The sequence below is a fragment of the Leuciscus leuciscus genome (genome assembly GCF_965113295.1).
Source record: "Leuciscus leuciscus genome assembly, chromosome: 9".
Lineage (NCBI taxonomy): Eukaryota > Metazoa > Chordata > Actinopteri > Cypriniformes > Leuciscidae > Leuciscus > Leuciscus leuciscus.
Window position 1 is genome coordinate 35199510 of NC_138733.1, and position 22450 is coordinate 35221959.

The 22450-nt window shown below is 41.4% G+C and overlaps 1 protein-coding gene and 2 long non-coding RNA genes across 3 annotated transcripts in view; 2 read left to right on the plus strand and 1 right to left on the minus strand.

Annotated features, from left to right (window-relative positions):
- The window catches only part of LOC309506813, a 186835-nt gene extending 177018 nt beyond the window's left edge, over positions 1–9817 (plus strand). Inside the window, exons 2-3 of the long non-coding RNA XR_014208933.1 lie at positions 9473–9537; positions 9640–9817. This is a non-coding gene — a long non-coding RNA (uncharacterized lncRNA). The remainder of the gene's footprint in view (positions 1–9472; positions 9538–9639) is intronic.
- LOC309505828 (olfactory receptor 52D1-like) overlaps positions 1–18685 on the plus strand; it is a gene marked incomplete at both ends in the record, with an annotated part of 227415 nt that extends 208730 nt beyond the window's left edge. Inside the window, 2 exons of the mRNA XM_082179284.1 lie at positions 18535–18575; positions 18680–18685. Coding sequence (XP_082035410.1) covers positions 18535–18575; positions 18680–18685 — 47 coding nt within the window. The remainder of the gene's footprint in view (positions 1–18534; positions 18576–18679) is intronic.
- Positions 3862–13946, minus strand: LOC309506810. Its single transcript, XR_014208930.1, has 3 exons — positions 13615–13946; positions 5176–5342; positions 3862–4028 (listed from the first exon to the last, which is right to left on the minus strand). It is a non-coding gene; the product is annotated as an uncharacterized lncRNA (long non-coding RNA).
- Positions 18686–22450: the final 3765 nt, after the last annotated feature.

Here is a 22450-nt window from a genome sequence, read left to right on the forward strand (position 1 = left end):
GATGGCAGAATCATGACAGAACTGAAGTGGCGGGGGTGACCGGGGGAACAGCAGGTATCGGAACAGGATACATGACAGGGGGTGTAGTAGGCGGCCGAGGAGTGGAGAGAGGCAATGCTGCAGCAGGCGGCGGAGCTGGAACGGGGTCATAGAACTCCACAGTAGAACCAGAACCAGCGCTCCTCACATCAGACTCGGAAGTAGTGCTTCTCATATCTGATTCGGGATTAGCGTTTTCTGCAACCGACTCAGGAACAGCAATCCGTGCAGCCGACTCAGGAACAGCAATCCGTGCAGCCGACTCAGGAACAGCAATCCGAGCAGCCGACTCAGGAACAGCAATCCGTGCAGCCGACTCAGGAACAGCAATCCGTGCAGCCGACTCAGGAACAGCAATCCGTGCAGCCGACTCAGGAACAGCAATCCGAGCAGCCGACTCAGGAACAGCAATCCGTGCAGCCGACTCAGGAACAGCAATCCGTGCAGCCGACTCAGGAACAGCAATCCGTGCAGCCGACTCAGGAACCATACTCCTTACAGCTGACTTGGGGACAATACTCTCAGCAGCTGCCTTGGGAACAGCGCTCTCTGCAGCTTACCTGGGAACACTCTCTGCAGCTGACCTGGGAACAACGCTCTCTGCAGCTGACTTGGGGACAGCGTTCTCTGCGTCTGACTCGGGAACAGCACTCTCTGCTGCTGACTCGGGAACAGCACTCTCTGACGCTGACTCGGGAACAGCGCTCTCAGACAATGAGAGTTTGGAACTAGATGACTTGACAGGGACTTCAAGGATCTTGACAAGACGGGATAAGTACTCTGACAGGGTTCTTGCAGCAATGACGACCGGCATCTCTTGACTAGCTGAAACTGAGCGCAAAACAGCCTCAGCAGCTGAATCGGCCGCTGCCCTCTCTGCAGCACTCACGACTGCGGGCTCGGGAACAGCCCTCACTTCTGCAGACTCTGGAACCGCGCCTTCAGCAGCCGGTTCAGGAACAGTACCTTCGGTTGCAGCGGGCTCTGAGACAATGCTTTCAGTTGCAGCGGGCTCTTGGACAGCGCTATCCGTAGCAGTAGACTCTGGGACAGCGCTTTCAGTTGGAGCGAGCTCAGGGACAGACAGAGACAGAGGATTGGAGGCTCCCTTCCTCCTCTTCTTTCTCCTTGGCCGCAGAGCAGATGTCATTGTTGGACTAGCGACTGGTTGGGGAAGCTCAACAGGAGCTGTGACTGGGGCATGGAGGATAGTCTCAGACAGGGCTGATTCCGTCGCAGAGGACTCTGATGCCGACTCCCATGAGGTCCGTCTCCCTCGCTTGCCGAGGAGACTTTCAGGTACGGCTGATGCCTCAGGAGTGGAAGTGGAGCCAGCTTGATTCCCCTGGGTAACCACAGCCAGGACACGACCCTCCGGGATCACTGACAGCTTGGGTGATGGTGACGACAAGGTGGAACCCCGCGACTCCCTCCACGACAAACAATCCACCATCTCACCAAACGGGCAGCAGACCAGATTCTCCCGTTCTGCCAGGGGTGGAGGAGCGTTGAGACCCGCAATGAGGTAGCGGTTGAGGAGGATATCAGGTAAGAACAGCCTCCTCTCATTCGCGACCCGGGCGTACTCCCTTAGGGACCGCTCTCCCTGGGGAGGAATCGGCAGCTTGCCATTCCTTGCATCGGAAATAGTCCTCAGCCACCATTGTGCAAGGTCGTCCGGGTTATGCTCGACAAAAGAGGACATGTCTGCTGGGTTCTTTGGTGGTCGGTTCATTCTGTTGCGTGTTACATGCTATAATTCCTTTCTGTGAGTACCCTGTCAAGAGTGTCGTCAAGAGAAAGTTCTGTTTCTGTATTTGCTGTTTGTTTGTAGTCTAGTTATGTCAAGTCATAGTCTAGTTTAGTCACTCGTTGTCCTGTCTGTGTTTTGCCCCCTTGTGGGTTTTGTTTTCCCCATTCTTTGTCATCAATAAACCTTGTGTGTAGTGCATACTGTCTGCGCTTCATCTCTGTATCCACATAACAGACACTTTCTGTTTGGAAAGGCAATATGCGAGTGGGCGTCAACGATCCAAAACCATCATGCATATTTAGTGGTTCACACCTGAGGAGACAATGGGGCCTGCATACTTAATGAGCCATTCATTCAGGTGTGTCACTGAGCCACAAGAAAGAATGCAAGAGCAATATGTATATATATATATATATATATATATATATATATATATATATATATATATATATATATATATATTCTACCAAATTGGTTCACAGTTGGAAGCATCTCATTTTTATTTTATTTTTCCATGTCTAGTAATTGTGCAGTTAATTCTCATACTGTATTTTCAGTTTTGGAATATGTATCCTCTCCCCAAATTTGTCACTAGTAAAACACAATAAAAATTATTTAAAGAAAAGGCTTATATTTACCTTTTAATAGTTTGTTTACATCTACCTTGTAAATATATTTTTTTTATTAAAAAGGTTACAATTACAACAACAATTCAAGTGCAATCTTTCTTTGTAAAAACTAAAGTATACATTTTATCATACATATTTCAAAGTTAAGGATTCATTACTTTGAATATAGCCTAGGCTACATTGGAACAAACACATAATAACATATTATTTGATTACTTTATTTTTGACAAAACATACTATATTTAACCCTCTGAGGTCTGAGCTGTTTTCTGGGCCCTGGAGGTGTTCTGACATGCTCTGACATTTGTGTTTTTTTCTGTTACTAGTGACATTTTCATGGCTAAAGTCTAATTACACTGTATTCAGCACAAACTCTGCTACAATAATATATCAGCAGCATGTATGTAAAAGTTTGTAGTTTTGAGATAATGACATTTATGCGTGGTTTGTGAAAATACAAAAAAAAAATTCTCACTGAAATAAGGCCATGAAACCCATACTGATTATTTCTTCCCAAGACTTTTGAAAATTGTATGACGTAGCCTAGAATATTTGCTCCAAAACTATGTGAAAATCACCCTGACTGCTCATTCAGATAAGACAATATATTGATTTAAAATTTTTACGACGTGTTTTGTGTGAGAAAGCTTTATGCGGGAGCTCATTAATATGTAAGCTTTTCACACCTGAGAAAGACAAAGACACTCCCCTAACTGCCCTATTAGGAGCTATCAGGCCCTGTCATTCAGAGCAACCTTGCACAAAGAATGAGGAGATTTAAAAAAGAATGGCTTTTAGATTGTTTGGCTTTATTTACAACACAACATAATCCAAAAATACACAACAAATGACAAAAGAGCACATTGAAAACAATGATCCAAAGACAGAGACCTTTGTGCCATTCCTAAAAACATTGTACATACCTTTCATTTCCAAGGTGTTTGATTTTCACTTTACCATGTTCATGTACAGAGACTCATGTGAATGTTGAAGTCAGCAGGACTCAGTTGCATCTGGTCCCTGAAAGAAAAGAAAAAAAGTGAACATACTGGTATCAAGAGAAAGCCTGCACGATCTTGGGAATACATTTTAGATTTTTCTGGTTAAAATTGCTTTTTAAAATTCACAGAATACACACACACACACAAATGTTTCCAACAATATATAATATAAAGAACACCATATTTGTTGTGCCTTGTAGGCATAAGCTATGTGCAGTACTGCATAAAATAATTTTATTTTACAAAGCAGCCTATAAATCTTCCAAAAGATTTCAGTAACAATGCTAGAGAAAAATATATTGATTATCTTATGTTACTTCAAATGTTTCCATTCGTTATGATGATATGAAATGAGATAATAGTAAAAACATAAAGCCTAATGTTTGGTGCATTTTTCCTTTCAATCGCGCTCCAAAATATGATACATTCAAACGCACAGCGCGCTCCAAAATATGAAGCATTCAAACGCACAGCGCGCTCCAAAATATGATACATTCAAACCCACAGCGCGCTCCAAAATATGATACATTCAAACGGGATCGCGCTCCAAAATATGATACATTCAAACGCCATCGCGCTCCAAAATATTAAACATTATGGTTCCCACTAAACATTGGACGTCGGATAGACGTGCTGATCATGTCTATATTGGGTCCGTCGGTCCATGACCAATTCTGGACATCTATTCGACGTCCAAACTAGGTCCACTATTTGGACGTCCAACCATGACCCAACTTGGACGTCATATTGACGTTCAACATTGGACCTTTGAACTGGGTAATTTTTTCGACGTCCAAACTAGGTCCACTATTTGGACGTCCAACCATGACCCAACTTGGACGTCATATTTACGTTCAACATTGGACCTGAACTGGGTAATTTTTTTGGACGTCATTTGGACGTCTATGACAGGTGCAGGAAATTTACATGATTATTAATTTTTTTTTAATTTACAAATGAAGAGCTCTTTTCCAAAACGCGAGTTTGTCATGTCATTTTGCTGTGTACTGAACCTATTCACTGCTCCATCCACGTTTCCAAATCGCTATTTAAAATATATTTTTAAAATATTTAAAATATTATATTTAAAATATTTAAAATGTACTGCAAGATGCTCGTGATCTTATGTTCCAAGCGCCGAACCTATTTTTAGCCTAAACGCGATAATCAGAAATTATCTCACTCTCTCACCCTCAAATCACTCGCGCCAGACGCTCAATTCGCCTCATTCGTGCCGCATGGCCTCCAGATGCGTGTAAACGCGTCTTTACATCAGATGCTCCTCGTGTTTTATTTACACATTTATCAACAATTTTGTTGTTTGATTTAATAATTCAACATGTTTAGACTGATTACTGGAGATGCATACAAGACTGATGCTGTAGCTCACACAGTAGAGCGTTGGCGCTTGGAACAGAAGATCATGAGTTCGATTCCCAGGTAAAGCAAGGTGTGTGTGTGTGTGTGTGTGTGTGTGTGTGTGTGTGTGTGTGTGTGTGTGTGTGTGTGTGTGTGTGTGTGTGTGTGTGTGTGTGTGTGTGTGAAAAGCCACAGTTTTGTTTGAGAGCACTGAGCGCGATTTATTGTAAACAAACTTTTGTGGACGGATGTCAACATTAGACGTGCGGAAGACGTCGAAAAAAAGACGTCGCCTGGCGTTACAAAACAACCCCTTCAATGGACCAAATTTGGACGTCCAAAAATTACATGAAAATGACGTCACTACGACGTCACATTGCGCAGTGGGTTATACATATCTATGTTTGAGCAGATATCCACAAACAGTATTTAACAGTAAACACGGGTCTAAATAGTATAATATTCACCATATATCTAGCAACAGTTCAACTGCAATGTGAAGTTTATGCAACAATACCATAAACTAATAAGTAAGAATTTCTTACATTACATCTTTCTTGTCTTCAAATCGCGTTCTTCTTCTTCTGATGTAAATCCAATGTAAGCTCACAGCGCGTCTTCCAAACTCGACGAAAAGCAGAGACTTGTGAAGTGTTTTGGTGTTTTGTGTTTGAGGTAACGAGGGCGTTCGCGTTCCATGTGGAGATTTGCATGTGAATCTCTTTTGCGCGAGTGGGCGTGTCGAATTAAAAGTAATTAGCAAGCGTTTGAGATACTGGACATCCTGTTGGTTTTATACAAATTACTTAAACAGAGAATATTTGTTTTCAGTTTGAATCCGATCATTTAAAAGTACACACTTAAATGTGTATAAAGGTATATGGCTCATAAATGTGTGACAAGTATTCGCTGAGTTTTGTTTCAGTTTATAGACGTGCTCAAAAAAAGTTCACCACGACGGAGAGGCAGAACGCACACCCTGTTTATTTTCTTTATTTTACAAAAGCACAATGTTTTGATTTGATTGTAAGTGGACACATACAAAAGTAGAAATATCACAGATTCTTTTTTTATATTTCTTTTTTCTGTATAACCATAAATGACGGAGTAATTTAAGTTTATTGTACTACAATGTGAAGAAAATCCAGCAAAACGCAGGGCGCGTTTTCCGACCTCAGAGGGTTAATATATGAGCAAAAATTGGCAAACAAAAGCTTATTTGAGGTGGCAAATATTTTACAGTAAAAATGTATAATCTATCCAAAACTAGTCAACGAAATGTTGTCTTTCATATGTCTGTAACATAGGTCTTTAGTTTATATAAGAAATATAAATGTTAATTTGCAGTTTAATACGTTGCTTATACAAATACATTTTATTTCAACATATTTCAGTCGATTTTTACTCATCTCAGTATAGCAAAATAGTTTGCTAAAAGCGGATTGATCATTCATTCACACACAGAAACGCGATTCAAATTTAAACAGTCTTTTTGCGAGTTGTGGTAAACAGCGCACATCTCTGCCGTTCATTCATTCACACACAGAAACGCGATTCACTTGAGAATGAAAAAAACTTACAACAGTATTCTCAGGATCCGTTGCTCCTCGAAATACCAGCACTTCTGAGGTACATTTTCCATTATTATTATTACGATAGTATTATTCCTCCCAGCACCGCGAGACGGTGTAAACAAGTACAATGATCTGAATAAACTTGATGTGTTTTCTCGAGCTGATATGGGGGCGTTCACAGTTTGCATGGATTGCCTCAGTCATTTGCGTTTGAATAGCGCGCGCTCTCCGTGGGTGGGGTCACATTAAAAATAATTAGCTGAGATGAGAACGACTTGCATCTCGCTCTTTGCATACAGATTACATAAACTGAGAATATTAGTTTTTTTATAAAAATTACTTCATTTAAAAGAAGAGAATTCAAGCTTCATGCCTGTGTGTCTGTATGCCTGTTTGACTGAGTATTCGCTGAGTTATAGTTCATTTTCGGACGCGTTTCAGAATGGACTTCACTGACAGAGAGAAAGCAGAACTCACATCATTTTTATTTTTATTTATTTGGCAAAAAGCACAACACTTTGTTTTTATTGTGAGTATACACAAAAATAATACACACTTAACAGGATCGATTGATGTATGAAACTGGTTTGTAAAATCAAAGTCAACAGAGTATTTGGACTCTCGTTTGAACTGATAAGAAAAAAACCGAGCAAATCACGCCGGCGTGATTGCCGACCTCAGAGGGTTAAGTGATGATTGAGCATTAGTGAAGAACACCTGCTGCTAACAAGCAGAACCATTAAAGGAACGAGAAATAACGAAAGAGAAACAGAAACGTAAGTTATGACTATAACTATGTGTGGCAGGTCCAATGAAATTTTTCCTGCCTGCATGTGGTTGGTTAGTCCACTCGTTGAGTTTCGTCCTATCAGTGGGCTGTAGCAGCATATATAAACGGGCTGGCTATGGTGTCACGAGTCACCGCCCCTTCCCGGGTCGTCATTCGGTCACCATCCAGGTATGTTGTGTGATGTTAGCTGGGTTGTCTATGGTATAATGTAGCTAACGTTAGCCTATTTTCAGAGTGGCGTGCGAGTTTCCTGCGGCTGGCAGTTGATTGAGGTTGTCCCTCCTCTGGTAGGTGAAGTCATGATTGGTTTTACACTTTGTATTCACTTGTATTGTAGCGACATTCTTGTTGTGTACAGTCAAAGGTTTGAGGGTGAAGTACAGCCAGTATGAGTGTTTACACTTCAATACGGAAGTGCTTAGTTTCCGCTGGCACACGCTGTCCTCCCGATCGACTGGACGAGCCCTCAGTCTGCATGTATGCGTTTATCTGCCTGTCTGGTTTGGTGCCCAGAAGGTATGTGATTTAAGTCATTATCGCCTGGGTCGCGTGGCGATCTTCTGTTGAGAGAAACAGATTTTAGTAATTGTTCGTAGTTAAATGATGAATTCGTCTGATTGTTAACTTGTAATTTTATAGATGCATCAAGTTCGGATTGGTGGCGTCTGCATGGCCGATTAGCTTTCTTGCGGTTGGACTGCGTGGAACTACTGTCCGAAGGCGCTGTTGCTTTGCTGTTAACAATTGGACTGACATCGTTGTCTTTCGTGTTTGTGTATTACGTGTGTGTGTGTGTGTGTGTGTGTGTATGTGCGTGTGTGATTGTGGTTTATATCTTTTTCTTTTGTACTAGTTATTTTTGTATTTTGATTTAGAATTTGTAAGGTTTAAATTGAAAAGTGTGAACACCTCGATTCCATTTGTTGTCTCCGTGAAGTGACAATTCTGAGTGTGTTTCAACTGACAATTCTGAGTGTGTTTCAACTGACAATTGAGTGTGTTTCAACTGTGACAATTCTGGGTGTGTTTCAACTGTGACAATTCTGAGTGTAACTTCATTCTGTCGTTACAGGAGCTGAGTGCGTAAAGCAGGGGCGGATTGCTGGTGGTGGTCTTTCTCACGAGTGCTGTGTCATGAGTGGCGTGTGTACTTGTGTGTGAGTGTGTGTGTGTGCACAGGTGTACGGGAAAGGTGACTTGCCGTGGAGGCCTTATGTGCCCTTTATCCCCTGCTCTGCCTCGGCTCCTTTTTCGCTGACTTCTCAGGTCGCTCTGTGTGTGTCTTGTTGAATAGTGACATTGTTTTGTCTATATTAATTGTTGTTGATTGTGTTTTGTGTTTTTTTTATATAAAGTATTTATCTTTAATAAAATGTATACATTTTTGTATCCACGTCTCCTGCCACTTTACTGTGAACGAACCTGTGTTGCCTTTAATCAGAAATTCCATTGTATTGTCCCTGGCAAGATTCCAGGGTGGCGTAGTCGCTAGCTGATCACCTCCAAGTCCCTCCGTCTGTGCTGCCACATATGGATCTATGAGACCGAACGATGACCGTCACCAAGGTCTTACCTTGAATGACGCCATTCTTCTCCTCGAGACCTAATATCAACAATGTCCGGTGATTGACCTTAGGGGTTGGCTATATAACATCCAGGTGAACCAACCACTTCCTCTTGCCTGAAACGCCCCAGTTCGTACCGAGTGACAAGGGATGGTGACGGTCATCATTCGGTCTCATAGTTATAGTATATAATATAGTATAACTTACGATCTATTTCGACCTCACTCAGACCGTCACCACGGTCTTACCTTGGATGACTTATACCACCAGGGTCATGAGGGACTAGTATATTTTCCCTCCTCTGTCTATTTAGCGACAGATAAAACCGCAGACCCCAAAGACTTCTGATTTGCCACATTAATCCTATAAAATCTCGTGAACGTGCATGAGCTGCTCCAAGAGGCTGCAGCACAGATGTCTGAGAGTGCTACCCCCTTGAGTGCCGCCCAGGAAGTTGCCATGCTCCTGGTAGAATGAGCAACCAGATCACCAGGGATAGGTATATTTCGGTTGACATAAGCTTGTGAAATTGTATCGACTATCCAATGAGACAATCGTTGCTTAGACACAGGTTTGCCTGCACACTTCTTGTCAAAGCATACGAATAGTTGTGTGTGTGTGTGTGACAGTCGTAATTGATGAGTACACTCAATGTATGTGTGCAAAGCTCTAATAGGACATAGAGAAAAATGATACCCGTACCCGAAAAAAGGGGATCTGGATGGAAAGCATCAAGCTCAATTACCTGATTTATTGTACTAGGCTTAACCCTCTGGGGTCTGAGCTGTTTTCTGGCCCTGGAGGTGTTCTGACATGCTCTGACATTTGTGCTTATTTATGTTACTTGTGACATTGTCATGGCTAAAGTCTTATTACACTGTATTTAGCACAAACTCTGCTATAATATATCAGCAGCATGTGTGTAAAAGTTTGTAGTTTTGAGATAATGACATTTATGCGTGGTTTGTGAAAATACAAAAAAAATTGTCACTGAAATAAGGCCATGAAACCCATACTGATTATTTCTTCACAAGACTTTTGAAAATTGTATCACGTAGCCTAGAATATTTGCTCCAAAACTATGTGAAAATCACCCTGACCGCTCATTCAGATAAGACAATATATTGATTTAAAATTTCGGTAACGCTTTAGATTACAGCCCGGAAAGTTCTGCGTAATTAAAATGAAAGTACAGTGTAACGTTCGGTAATTACAGTGTACCTATAAAGTACTTACGTTTAAGTATAGGGGAACAATACGTAAAGTCTTGGGAATAAAGGTGTAACAACCAGGAAAATACTGCGTCATTAAAACGAAATTACAGTGTAACTTTCGGTAATTACAGTGTACCTATAAAGTACGTACGTGTAAGTATAGGGGAAAAATATGTAAAGTTTTGGGAATAAAGGGGTAACAACCAGGAAAATAACAAATTATTTAGGCAAATTATTTAGACTGTAAGTATTCCATGTAGTTACAGGGTAAGTATGACATTGCGGGCTGTAAATTAAAGTGGTGTTTCTTACCCTCTTGTTCCATGTAGTTACAGGGTAAGTATGACATTGCGGGCTGTAAATTAAAGTGATGCTTCTTACCCCCTTGTTTCATGTAGTTTACAGGGTAAGTATGACATTGCGGGCTGTAAATTAAAGTGGTGTTTCTTACCCTCTTGTTTCATGTAGTTACAGGGTAAGTACAATAAAAACACATGTACACACACACAATCTGATATCACTCGGAAAACTTTATTAAAAAAAAAAAAAACTTATTTAAAAACGGATTTACAGCACTTTCGCTTGCTTGGTTTCCTCCTCCTCTTGTTCCTCTTCTTTTTCTTTCTTTCCACTGATGAATCTTAAGAAGGAATCCCATGACATGTCTCTTGCTATTCTGTATTATGTGTTAAAAGAAAATAGCCTACAGTAGGCTACAGAAATGTCCTCACCATTTACTCATCTTTTACCCTGATGTCATCTGAGATGTATACAAATTTCCTTCTTCAGATTAACACAAACAAAAGTTTTTAGAAAAATAAATAATCTCTGTAAATGCATATAATGCAAGCTCATGTGTTCCTAAAAGTTGACAACAGCACATTCAACAATAACTACAGTAATCCATACGACCCCAATGGATGAATCAATGTCTTCTGAAGTGAAACGATAAACGTTTTTAAGAAAAATACCAAATATTTAAAAATTTTAAACTGTAGACTATCGCTTCCGACCAACTGTCACCTGCGCGTTCATGAGAGGGTTGAGTAAGTTTACGCTTGAAAATTTAAAGCTTGACGTAAGCGCACCGAAAAACCGAATGTCGAATTATTATTTTTTTTAATGTTTTTATTATTGCTCACAACAAAATACAAACAATAACAGATAATACTAATGAAAAACAAACCATGCAGAAGAACAGAGACACCAGTTTTCGCGCGAGTTTTTCATCAAACTCCCGCGAGGATGCATTGGACGCTTAAAGCTTCAGCAAACGCGAAGCCAGTCAAGCCGACTCTCATGCACTCGCTGGTGACAGTTGGTCGGTAGCGAAAAGATGAGTAAATTATGAGAACATTTCTGGTTGTACTGTATTTTCTTTTAATACATAATACAGAATAGAAAAATACTCCTTCTTATGATTAGGCAAATCAGTGGAACGATAGAAAAAGAAGAGGAGGACCAAGAGGAGGAGGAAGCCATGCAAGAGAAACAAAACAGGACAAAACATGCTACTTTCTATCAGGACTTTAGAATTTGAAATGAAAAGTTGATAAAAAAAAAGAAAAAAAAAAGAATAAGAAGTGTAATATGTTGTAAATCTGTTTTGAAATAAGTTGTTTTTCAAATAAAGGTTTTCCAAGTGATGTCAGATTGTGTGTGTAGGCCTACATGTGTTTTTATTGTACTTACCCTGTAACTACATGAAACAAGAGGGTAAGAAGCACCACTTTAATTTACAGCCCGCAATGTCATACTTACCCTGTAACTACATTAAACAAGAGGGTAAGAAGCACCACTTTAATTTACAGCCCGCAATGTCATACTTACCCTGTAACTACATGGAACAAGAGGGTAAGAAGCACCACTTTAATTTACAGCCCGCAATGTCATACTTACCATGTAACTACATGGAACAAGAGGGTAAGAAGCACCACTTTAATTTACAGCCCGCAATGTCATACTTACCCTGTAACTACATGGAATACTTACAGTCTAAATAATTTGCCTAAATAATTTGTTATTTTCCTGGTTGTTACCCCTTTATTCCCAAAACTTTACATATTATTCCCACTATACTTACACTTATGTACTTTATAGGTACACTGTAATTACCAAAAGTTACACTGTAATTTCGTTTTAATTACGCAGTATTTTCCTGGTTGTTACACCTTTATTCCCAAGACTTTACGTATTGTTCCCCTATACTTACACGTAAGTACTTTATAGGTACACTGTAATTACCGAAAGTTACACTGTACTTTCAATTTAATTACGTAGTACTTTCCGGGCTGTAATCTAAAGCGTTACCAAAATTTCTAAGACGTGTTTTGTGTGAAAAAGCCTTATGCGAAGAGGCGTGATCATCTCATTAATATGTAAGCCTTTAACACCTGAGAAAGACAAAGACACTCCCCTAACGGCCCTATTAGGAGCGTTCAGGCCCTGTCATTCAGAGCAACCTTGCACAAAGAATGAGGAGTTTAAAAAAATAATGGCTTTTAGATTGTTTGGATTTATTTACAACACAACATAATCCAAAGATACACAACAAATGACAAAAGAGCACATTGAAAACAATGATCCAAAGACAGAGACCTTTGTGCCATTCCTAAAAACATTGTACATACCTTTCATTTCCAAGGTGTTTGATTTTCACTTAACCATGTTCATGTACAGAGACTCATGTGAATGTTGAAGTCAGCAGGACTCAGTTGCATCTGGTCCCTGAAAGAAAATAAAAAAAGTGAACATACTGGTATCAAGAGAAACTAGGCCTGCACGATTTTGGTAATAAATTTTAGATTTTTCTGGTTAAAATTGCTTTTTAAAATTCACAGAATACACACACACACACACACACACACACACACACACAAATGTTTCCAACAATATATAATATAATGAACACCATGTTTGTTGTGCCTTGTAGGCACAAGCTAAGTGCAGTACTGCATAAAATAATAATAACAATAACCTATAGCAGCCTATAAATCTTCCAAAAGATTTCAGTTACAATGCTAGAGAAAAATATATTGATTATCTTATGTTACTTCAAATGTTTCCATTCGTTATGATGATATGAAATGAGATAATAGTAAAAACATAAAGCCTAATGTTTGGTGCATTTTTCCTTTCAAACGCGATCGCGCTCCAAAATATGATACATTTAAACGCGATCGCGCTCCAAAATATGATACATTCAAACCCACAGCACGCTCCAAAATATGATACATTCAAACGCGATCGCGCTCCAAAATATGATACATTCAAACGGGATCGCGCTCCAAAATATGATACATTTAAACGCGATCGCGCTCCAAAATATGATACATTCAAACCCACAGCACGCTCCAAAATATGATACATTCAAACGCGATCGCGCTCCAAAATATGATACATTCAAACGCGATCGCGCTCCAAAATATGATACATTCAAACGGGATCGCGCTCCAAAATATGATACATTCGAACGCGATCGCGCTCCAAAATATTAAACATTATGGTTATACATATCTATGTTTGAGCAGATATCCACAAACAGTATTTAACAGTAAACACGGGTCTAAATAGTATAATATTCACCATATATCTAGCAACAGTTCAACTTCAATGTGAAGTTTATGCAACAATACCATAAACTAATAAGTACGAATTTCTTACCTTACATCTTTCTTGTCTTCAAATCACGTTCTTCTTCTTCTGAGGTAAATCCAATGTAAGCTCAGACGTGTCTTCCAAACTCGACGAAAAGCAGAGACTTGTGAAGTTTTTTGGTGTTTTGTGTTTGAGGTAACGAGGGCGTTCACGTTCCATGTGGACGATTTGCATGTGAATCACTTTTGCGCGAGTGGGCGTGGTCGAATTAAAAGTAATTAGCAAGCGTTTGAGATACTGGACATCCTGTTGGTTTTATACAAATTACTTAAACAGAGAATATTTGTTTTCAGTTTGAATCCGATCATTTAAAAGTACACACTTAAATGTGTATAAAGGTATATGGCTCATAAATGTGTGACAAGTATTCGCTGAGTTTTGTTTCAGTTTATAGAAGTGCTCAAGAAGTTTACCGCTATGGAGAGGCAGAACGCACACCCTGTTTATTTTCTTTATTTTACAAAAGCACAATGTTTTGATTTGATTGTAAGTGGACACATACAAAAGTAGAAATTTTCTAAAAGTCTTTTTTTATATTTCTTTTTTCTGTATGACCATAAATGACGGAGTAATTTAAGTTTATTGTGCTACAATGTGAAGAAAATCCAGCAAAACGCGGGGGTGCGTTTGCCGACCTCAGAGGGTTAAGGACCTTGGGGTAGGAATGATGGGTTTGGCCAGAGAAAAAACCCTGCTTTTTCCGCCTTCCATTTCTAGCAGTCTTCACTGACTGATAAAGAGTGCAGTTCACCAACTCTCTTGGCTGAACATATCGCCAAAAGGAAAACTGTTTTCCATGTCAAGAATTTGAGATCGGCTTGCTCCAAAGGTTCAAAAGGTGCTTTGGCCAGTGAGTGTAAGACAATAGAAAGGTCTCAAGCAGGTGATCTCATAGTTCTCCCTGGGCGTAAACGGTTTTCACCCTTGAGAAATTGAGACACCAAAGGGTGTTTTTTGTATAGGGGTAGACTTTTATGGTATTTACTGATTTCCCCGAATCCATCAATGATTGAAGAAAACGAAGAACCAAACTGGTGTCACACTTGGCCGGATCTAGTTGTCGGTCTTGACACCATGTTGAGAATATTCGCCACTTGCTAGAGTAGTTACTCCACGTGGACGGTGCCTTAGAACTATTTATTGTCCTCAATACAGCTTCATCTAAGTCTTCAGAGAGGGACTGAGCAAGGGCCATACCCACAGTTGTAGTTTCTCTGGACTGTGGTGCCAGATTTGGACCTCCGCTTGGGAAAGAAGATCGGCTCTCTTCGATAACTGCCGAGGTGGCCAAAGAAACATTGGTTTCCGACCCTTGTACGTTTGGTCCAATGTTTCTTTGGCCACCTCGGGGCCACAAGTAAAACGTTGTAACAGCCCAAAGCTACCCTGTTGAGAACCAGGTGAATCAAGGGTAGGGGAGGAAAAGCGTACAACAATTCTTCCGGCCATTCTTGAGATGCATCTATCCCCAAGGGACCTCCCTGGCAATTCAGGGAATACCATAGATCGCAATGAGTTGTCTCGGTAGTCGCAAACAGATCAACCTTTGCCATACCGAAATGCCTCCATATGAATCTCACCACTTCGGGATGGAGACGCCACTCTCCCGGGAGAGGTCCAGTTTGAGACAGCAGGTCCGCTGCTCTGTTTGCTAGTCCCGGTATGTATACTGCTCTGAGTGATGAGAGCTTCAGAAATGCCCAATAAAGTAGTTCCTTTGTCTAGACATGTTGTCCGTTCTCACCAAAACATGTTTGTTCCGCAACAACGGGAGAAAAGCCCTCAGGGAGAGATGGACTGCCCTGAGTTCCAGCATATTGATGTGCTCCATGGTCTAGGGGGATTTCCAGAGTCCCCTGATGGACCTGCCTTCCCAAACTGCTCCCCACCCCGTTAGAGAAGCATCTGTCGTTATTACAGACCGCCTCGCTGGGATGTTGCCTAGAGGAACCCCTTGTGATGGTAACATCTACCAAGGGTGTAACGTTTGGATACACCTTCGTGTATCCTTTATCTTTACATGTCTGTGTAATTTGGGATGTAAGTGAAAGTTGTTCAACCAACGTTGTAGTGGACGGGCTCTGAGAAGGCAGAGTGGGACCACAGTTGCTGCTGCTGCTGCAATCATGCCCAACAATCGCTGAAATTTAATTAACTTCATTCTCTTGTTCAGACGGAATGACTGAGCTAGACTGACCAACTGTACCACCCTCTGGGGTGATAAAGTTGCAGACATCAATTGGGAATCCAGCGAAATTCCCACAAACACTGTCTGTTGTCTGGGACTTAGATTGCTCTTTTCCCAGTTCACTTTGAACCCGAGAGACTGGACATGTTGAAGCACCATTTATGTGTCCTTCATGACTTGACTGCGAGAAGGAGCACAAATTAGCCAGTCGTCCAGGTATGATAGAATTTTCAAACCTGCACACTGAAGAGGATGAAGGGCTGCTGAAACCACCCTGGTAAAGACCCTTGGAGACAGAGACAGGCCAAATGGAAGGACCCTGAACTGATAAACCCTATCTTGAAAGGCAAAGCAAAGAAACGGGCAGTGATCCTGACAGATGGGTATGTGGAATGTCTATGGAAGTGAACCATTCTCCCAGTTCTATGGATTCCAGAATTTGTGCTGTAGTCAGCATTTTGAAGGGCAATACTTTTATGAATCTTTTCAGCTGTCGTAAGTCCAGAATGGGTCGAAGTCCCCCGTCTTTCTTTGGTACTAGGAAATACTTCGAATTGAAACCAATGAGCTGTTTTGTGCCTGGACTGGGTTTCTGACTACGGTCATATGAACCCCTGAAAAAGTAGGAGGGCGCCGCCGGAACTGTATCCTGTATCCGGTCTTGATGGTATCTAGAACCCAAGGATCTGATGTTACCTTCTCCCAACTATCCAGTCATAGTTGGGAGCATTCTCCGGCAACTCCGATACCGCTATCCTTTGCTTCCCCGGGGTTTGAAACCCCTGGTAGTACGCCTCTTAAATGTTCCTCCCCTGACTGGATTATGAGACTGGTCAGTTTGGGGAGTCTGGTAAAAAGGTCTGGTGCCTCGATCATGGAATTGGTAACCCCTAGTTCATCTTCTGTCATACCCCCAAGTTTCTGAACGAGGAAAGTGTGGGGGCTGAAAAGAGTGAGCAGCTCTATGGCCATATTTGGTAGGTCCACCAAATGTTTACTGAACTGATTCCCTTCTGTGTCTTGCCTGATCAGCAATATCCAACAAAGACTGTGAATCAGTGTGAAATATCTGACCTGGAACCACTGGCATATTAGTCAGGTCCTTCCTAATAGCGTCAGGTAAAGTTGTCTGAGCTAACCAGATTTGTCTTCTGGCTAAAATTGCTGAAGACATAGATGCCCCAATACAGCGGCGGTTTCTTCATTAGGGCGATCGGGCGACGCACCACCAAAGTGTGAAAGGGACTTTTTCAATCACAATCTCATTCACCAAAGAGTTACGCTAGCAGTCACTCACTGTTCTAGAACTCACTGCCTCTGGATATAGTCCAATCAGCGCCAAGTCACGTTCTGTGGAGTACCGCCTCTTTCTGGGCGATTTCACTATGGCCGAAAATCGCCCAGAGTGTTCCGATAGACTTACATTCAAAGATTTTTTTTTTTCGAACTGCAGGCACTGCAATGCATTCTCTATGGGTTCCGGGAGGGCTCGCACTAACGTGCTTTCGTCATCATACGTAAACTTCACTTGTGCAGCGATTGCTGGAAACAAATATACCTCTAATAATATTTAGCCATAAGCTGAAGTGACATCCAATAATTTCCTCAGTGCATAACTTACATTTCACGGACATATTCTCCATCTGTAAATGTTAGAAAGTCAATATTTCCAGTTTGCTGTCATCATGAGTGGGCGAGCTTTCTGCAAGCTAAACTTCCGTGAACGAGCGCCGCTGCGTGCATGCGCGCCGAACAGACGGAGCGCAATAGAATAGGAGCGCAATTATTCTGACTAAAATATACATTAGCACTAAATTATAAATATATTTAGCTAAAATGTTTGTTGTTGAATATTTGTTGTTGTTGGTGAACATAAATGTGCTAGAGAATTTCAAACCTACATGTGTATTTGTATGATATTAGCTTTGTTTTTTTTGTTGTTTTTTTTTTAGTTTAGTAAATTTAACTACTTCTTTAAAAATCATTATTTTGTTTTTAGATTGTAATGTTGCAATGTTAGAATGTAATGTGATTTGACCCCTTTTTTGGATAGACTGCAGATAGACAGCAAGGTTACACTATGTTTGTTTTTATAACCTTCAATATGAACATTGTTTGTAGGACAATATTGATCAGGATATTAAATATAAAAAATATAATAAAAAAAAAAAAAAAATTTATAGAAAAATAATAATTAAATACTCAGATTATACCATACATCGCCATTTAGCCCAAAAATTCTGATTTATTTGGCAATTGGCTATTTCCCAACCCTACCGGCTGAAGTTTTAGCTAAACTTTAGGCTAATGATAGCTACATTATTATTACTGTTAAATTGTTATTTAACAATTAGCCTACATTCAGTCCTGGATTAATAATTCAGTTTGTTGCGCCCCCCCAAATTTTTTTAGCACCAGCCGCCACTGCCCCAATATCCCAAGTAAGCTGTGAGTGTGTGATGAGTGCTGTGTCAATCAAATTCATCACATCACGCTCTTCTTTATTAACAACTTTCCTTAAAGCAGCCAAAACTATTGCTAAAGCATTTACTGATCGGGCTGCCCGGGTAGCTGGGTTATACGCTTGGCTCATTAAAAGTGTCAAAAAATGGTCAAAACAAGGCACTTAGAACATGCCCTCCTCATTTGATAATCTTCATAAACTTTTCAATTGCCACGTTTTTTTTATGTTATATATAACAGATTTACTGTGCTTATATCTATGAATGTCTTCATATCAGTCCAAATAACACTTTTGCATACAGTAATATATGGTGTTAGAACCAAAGAGATCAGAAAATGTACTGTTAAAATAACCCAGAGATTGTGTGCATCAACAATCTGTTATTATACTTCAATACTAAAAAATTTCATTATCTTTATTAACATTGTGTTAAATTATATGTAAAGCTATAGACAACCAAAGACATGATTAAAAGCAAATACTATTGTACAATGTTTTGTCTACTTTCAGATTTTATACAGTAAGATAAAAAGGTCTGATCCTACTAGTGGAAAAACCTAATGTTCATTCTTTTTAAATATACTACAGTGTTTTTCATTATAGATTATATTATCATCAAAATCATAATGTGTTCAGAAAATGTCTATGTGGTCTTTTGAACCCACTGCAAGCTCATTTAATTTCATCCACAAAAACGTTAGGTTTAGCATCTAAATATGTTCTCACTTGTGCACACATGCAAATGTAGTAAAGGCTGTTGCCTAAAAGCTGGTTAATTCATAGCTTTACCTGTTCATTTTGTACTGACACTTGTTTCACTGTAGGCTAGGCTACAATGTCATGTGTGATAATTTTAATGACATAAAATAATTTATTTGTACTGAGTAGAGTAATTATTGAGTAAAACAAAACAATGAATACTATTGATTCACAATTATATCTAATGTGTTGCATCATGTAAAAATCCCCCATATTTCAAAAATCTTGCCAAACAAATGTCCTGATTTAGTGGTGATTTGTCACCATCTAGTGTTATATTTGGGTCAGGATGGGTTGTTCTTTTGGTCCACAATATTGAACAAAGAGACTTTTAAATCAGACCCAAACTTTATTTATTTCTTTAGCAAATGTGTTCTTATTTTAGGATTGAAGGCTCTTCACTTTAGATTAAGCTTTAACATTTAGCAGCCTACCTCAGCTCTTAGTTCTTATTGACAGCACAAAATAAAGTAAACAATTCTAAATATCTCTCTAATATTACCTGTTTAAAGCTTAATCGCTGGCATATTTGAGATTCAGTTAATGGCTTTTTTTTTTAACATACCAAATACATTTTCTCTGACAGAATATGAGATACTGTACTTATTTAAATATAAAAAAATTGCCTTGTTTTGGTAAATGCAATAGCATCACATTGTCCACATGGTGGACCACTTGTATATTATGGAATACTAGCCTACAACAATTGCTGAAAGTAATACTGTGTACATGAGCTGAGAGAAAAAAAATGCTTTGTGTTTTCAAATTTAGATTATAAAGTTTGAAGGTGAGCTCACAAAATACAGTGCTGTCCCAAAAGGAATTTGTTAATAACTAATAAAAGTAAAAAAAAAAAAAAAATATATATATATATTGTCACGGTTCATAAATCCTATGCCTCCTTCTTGTCTCGTGTTTCTGTTGTTGTGTGTGTGTGTGTGCTGATTGTGTGGGCGTGCCGACTAATTGACGCTCATCAGCGATCCCGCTCATCACTGTCATCACCAGCTGCAGCTCATCTCATCACCTATATATACTCACGCATTTCTCATCTCCCTTGTCAGATTGTTGTTTGTGATTCCCGGTTGTGTTGTTCCCGTCGTCGTTCGAGTCTGGTGCCTTCTTCGTTCCTGTTCCTGTTCGTGTTCCTGTGGATGTTCACTCTGGATTTGTCACGTCACCTCAGCACTTCCCATCACGGCACTCATCTGACCATCGAAGTCCCTGCGTCACTAACCTGTTTCTTTCTGGACACTTTCCAACCATCATTACATTACTCAAATAAAAGAGAGTTTTTACTTGCAATTGCTTCCGTGTTTCCATCATGACAGAACAATCTGACCAAGCAATGGAAGCAGTGAGTTCCGGATCACTGGAAGAGTTCGTGAACAGCAGCATACTTCGAATGGACTCCCAGGAGAAGAACCTCAACGATACAGCGCGCGCTGTTCAGGCTCTAGTGACGCAGGTGTCCGAGCTCACCCAACAGCTTCAACAACTGCGAGCTCCCACTGCGCCCCCCACACCGCCGGTTCCCCCACCACCACCAGAAAACCCCTCCCAGTCGGAGCCACGCCTACCAGTTCCCGAGTTATATGCAGGTGAACCCAACTTCTGTCGAGCTTTCCTAACACGATGCTCCATGCACTTTTCCCTCCAACCCAGAACATTCAATAATGAGCGAGCCAAGGTCGCCTTTGTGTTGACGCTACTGACTGGGAGAGCGGCACTCTGGGGAACAGCGGTGTGGGAGAATCAAGATCCATGCTGCGCCTCGTTCCAGGAGCTCTCCGCCGAAATGAAACGGGTTTTCGATCGGGCCGTCGCTGGAAGAGAGGCAGCAAGGATGCTGGCTGATCTGCGACAAGGAGAGAGGTCCGTTTCGGACTTTTCAATCGAGTTTCGGACCCTAGCGGCGGAGAGTCAATGGAACGAGGAGGCGCAGTGGGACATGTTCCTGCATGGGCTGGCTGACCGCGTCCAGAAGGAGATTTATGCCATGGACCTTCCCTCATCACTCAACGACCTGATCGCGTTGGCATTAAGAGTGGACGCTCGATTATCGCGAATGGATCGCCGCACTCAGCCCAGTCGTCCCACAGGAGGGTTCGAGGGCCAACGATTTGGAGGCGGGGACGCGGTCAGCCCTGTCTGCGATCACGAGCCCATGCAGGTGGGGCGAGCTCGGCTTTCCCGGGAGGAGAAGGAAAGGCGGAGGTCCCAGGGCCTCTGCATGTACTGTGGAGGAGCGGGCCACTTCGCCTATAACTGTCCGTTAAAAGGCCCAGCCCGATAGTAAGTATGAGGCTACTATCGGGTGGGATCTCCGCCGAGAAGTCCTCATCCACATCTACTCTCCTTCCGGTAAGACTGAGATGGTCAACTCACTTTCACGACTGTCGAGCACTTCTGGATTCTGGGGCAGAAGGTAATTTCATGGATCACTCATTCGCACGCAAATTCCAAGTTCCCCTCAGACCCCTCACACACAAGATCTCAGTACACGCTCTCAACGGCCAGGAACTTCCCACCATCTCACTCATCACGGAGGACATCACTCTCATAACATCTGGAAATCACACAGAGACTATTTCCTTTTACATACTGGACACTCCCCTCGCACCCATCGTCCTTGGTCACCCCTGGCTCACCCGTCACAACCCTAGAGTGGACTGGCAATTGAAGTCTGTGTCGGCGTGGAGCAGTTTTTGTCATAAGTCTTGTCTAGTGTCTGCCTGTCCGTCTGTTTCTGTCCCTGTGTTTCAGGAGGAGGCAGTGGATTTATCTAACGTGCCCGCGGAGTACCTGGACCTGAAGGAGGTGTTCAGTAAGTCTCGGGCTGCTTCTCTTCCTCCGCATCGTCCCTATGACTGTGCCATAGAGTTATTGCCAGGTACGTCTCCGCCTAAGGGCAAATTATATTCACTCTCTGCTCCAGAGAGGGAGGCTATGGAGAAATATATTTCTGATTCTCTAGCATCGGGGTTCATCCGTCCTTCCTCCTCTCCAGCGGGGGCGGGGTTCTTTTTTGTGGGGAAGAAGGACGGGTCCCTGCGACCTTGTATTGACTACCGGGGGCTGAACAGCATCACGGTAAAGAATACTTATCCTTTGCCGTTGATGTCTTCGGCCTTCGAGAGGTTGCAGGGAGCGTCGGTCTTCACAAAATTGGATTTACGTAATGCTTATCATTTGGTCCGCATCAGGGAGGGGGATGAATGGAAGACCGCCTTTAATACCCCCAGGGGGCACTTTGAATACTTGGTCATGCCTTTCGGGCTGTCCAACTCCCCAGCGGTCTTCCAAGCACTTGTCAACGACGTGCTGCGAGACATGGTCGATCAGTTCATATATGTCTACCTGGACGACATATTGATTTTTTCTTCGTCTCTCCAGGAACATGTGCAGCACGTCCGACAAGTGCTCCAGAGGTTGCTAGAGAATGGGCTTTTTGTCAA